Source organism: Capsicum annuum, unplaced genomic scaffold (genome assembly GCF_002878395.1).
Source record: "Capsicum annuum cultivar UCD-10X-F1 unplaced genomic scaffold, UCD10Xv1.1 ctg50681, whole genome shotgun sequence".
Taxonomy (NCBI): domain Eukaryota; kingdom Viridiplantae; phylum Streptophyta; class Magnoliopsida; order Solanales; family Solanaceae; genus Capsicum; species Capsicum annuum.
In genome coordinates this window covers 606-1777 of record NW_025858569.1, presented here as the reverse complement: position 1 = coordinate 1777, position 1172 = coordinate 606, and the positions used below count along the sequence as shown (strand labels likewise).

Here is a 1172-nt window from a genome sequence, read left to right as displayed (position 1 = left end):
TTTTTAGGCACTGAGGGTACCTTGTAGTCGTTATCTTTTGAAATAAATGGCATCTTCTTGTAGCTATCTTCTGGAACTGATGGCTTCTTGTAGTAGTCATTCTTTGGCAAAGATGACTCCTGGTATTCCTTTTCAGGCACCGAGGGTGCCTTGTAGTCGTTATCTTTTGGAACAGATGGCACCTTCTTGTAGCTGTCTTCTGGAACTGATGGCTTCTTGTAGTAGTCATTCTTTGGCAAAGATGGCACCTGGTATTCCTTTTCAGGCACCGAGGGTGCCTTGTAGTCGTTATCTTTTGAAACAGAGGACACCTTCTTGTAGCTGTCTTCTGGAATTGATGGCTTCTTGTAGTAGTCATTCTTTGGCAAAGATGGCGCCTGATATTCCTTTTCATGCACCGAGGGTGCCTTGTAGTCGTTATCTTTTGGAACAGACGGCACCTTTTTGTAGCTATCTTTTGGAATTGATGGCTTTTTGTAGTAGTCATTCTTTGGCAAGGATGAAGCCTTATTGTATGTTGAAGTTGGTGATTCACTAGAGGGTGAATATGCTATGGTGCATGTGGCAATCAAGAAAAATGTCAAAGCAAAAGCAAATTGAGGCCATTCCTTCTTCATTTGGCTACCCATTTTAGAAGATTTGAACTCTAATTAAGGCTAGATTGTTTCTTTTTGTTTTTCTTGTGTGTTTTAGAATTGAGTAACTAGAAGTTTATATAGCCTAAACTAAGAAGGTGACATGATAAAATGAATGATTAAAATAATCCAAACATATCAAAGATTTCCCATTTTTTGGTTGATGCTATTCCACTAAGGTCTTGAAACATAATGGGAAGCCATGAACAATTCATACACAAATTTGCATGACTCATTTCATAAAAAAATAAAAATAATAATTCAAATTTTTATTGACTTCCAAGAATGCTGTCTTTCTTTTTTTTTTTTTTTTGGTGTTGGTACATTGAATATTTGATTAAATAAATTTTTTAAAGTTGAAATATATTGTTCATTATTTGATGTCATGGATCAAATCAATTGAGTTGGAAGGTTGGGTCCATTATATAGTGTACGTACTTTGATGCTTTGAGCACAACTTATAATTCACATTATCATGAGACCAGATATGTTTCATAACCTATGATATAAAAACATACACATTAACTTAACTATATT

At 35.1% G+C, this 1172-nt stretch overlaps 1 protein-coding gene across 1 annotated transcript; it reads right to left on the bottom strand.

Moving 5' to 3' along the window:
• Positions 1-5: 5 nt before the first annotated feature.
• Positions 6-830, bottom strand: LOC124892792 (protein PELPK1-like; the record flags this gene model as incomplete). The annotated part of the gene is made up of 1 exon (XM_047403995.1): positions 6-830. A coding segment is annotated over exon 1 (624 nt), but the record flags the coding sequence as incomplete, so codon positions are not given.
• Between the last annotated feature and the right edge of the window lie 342 nt (positions 831-1172).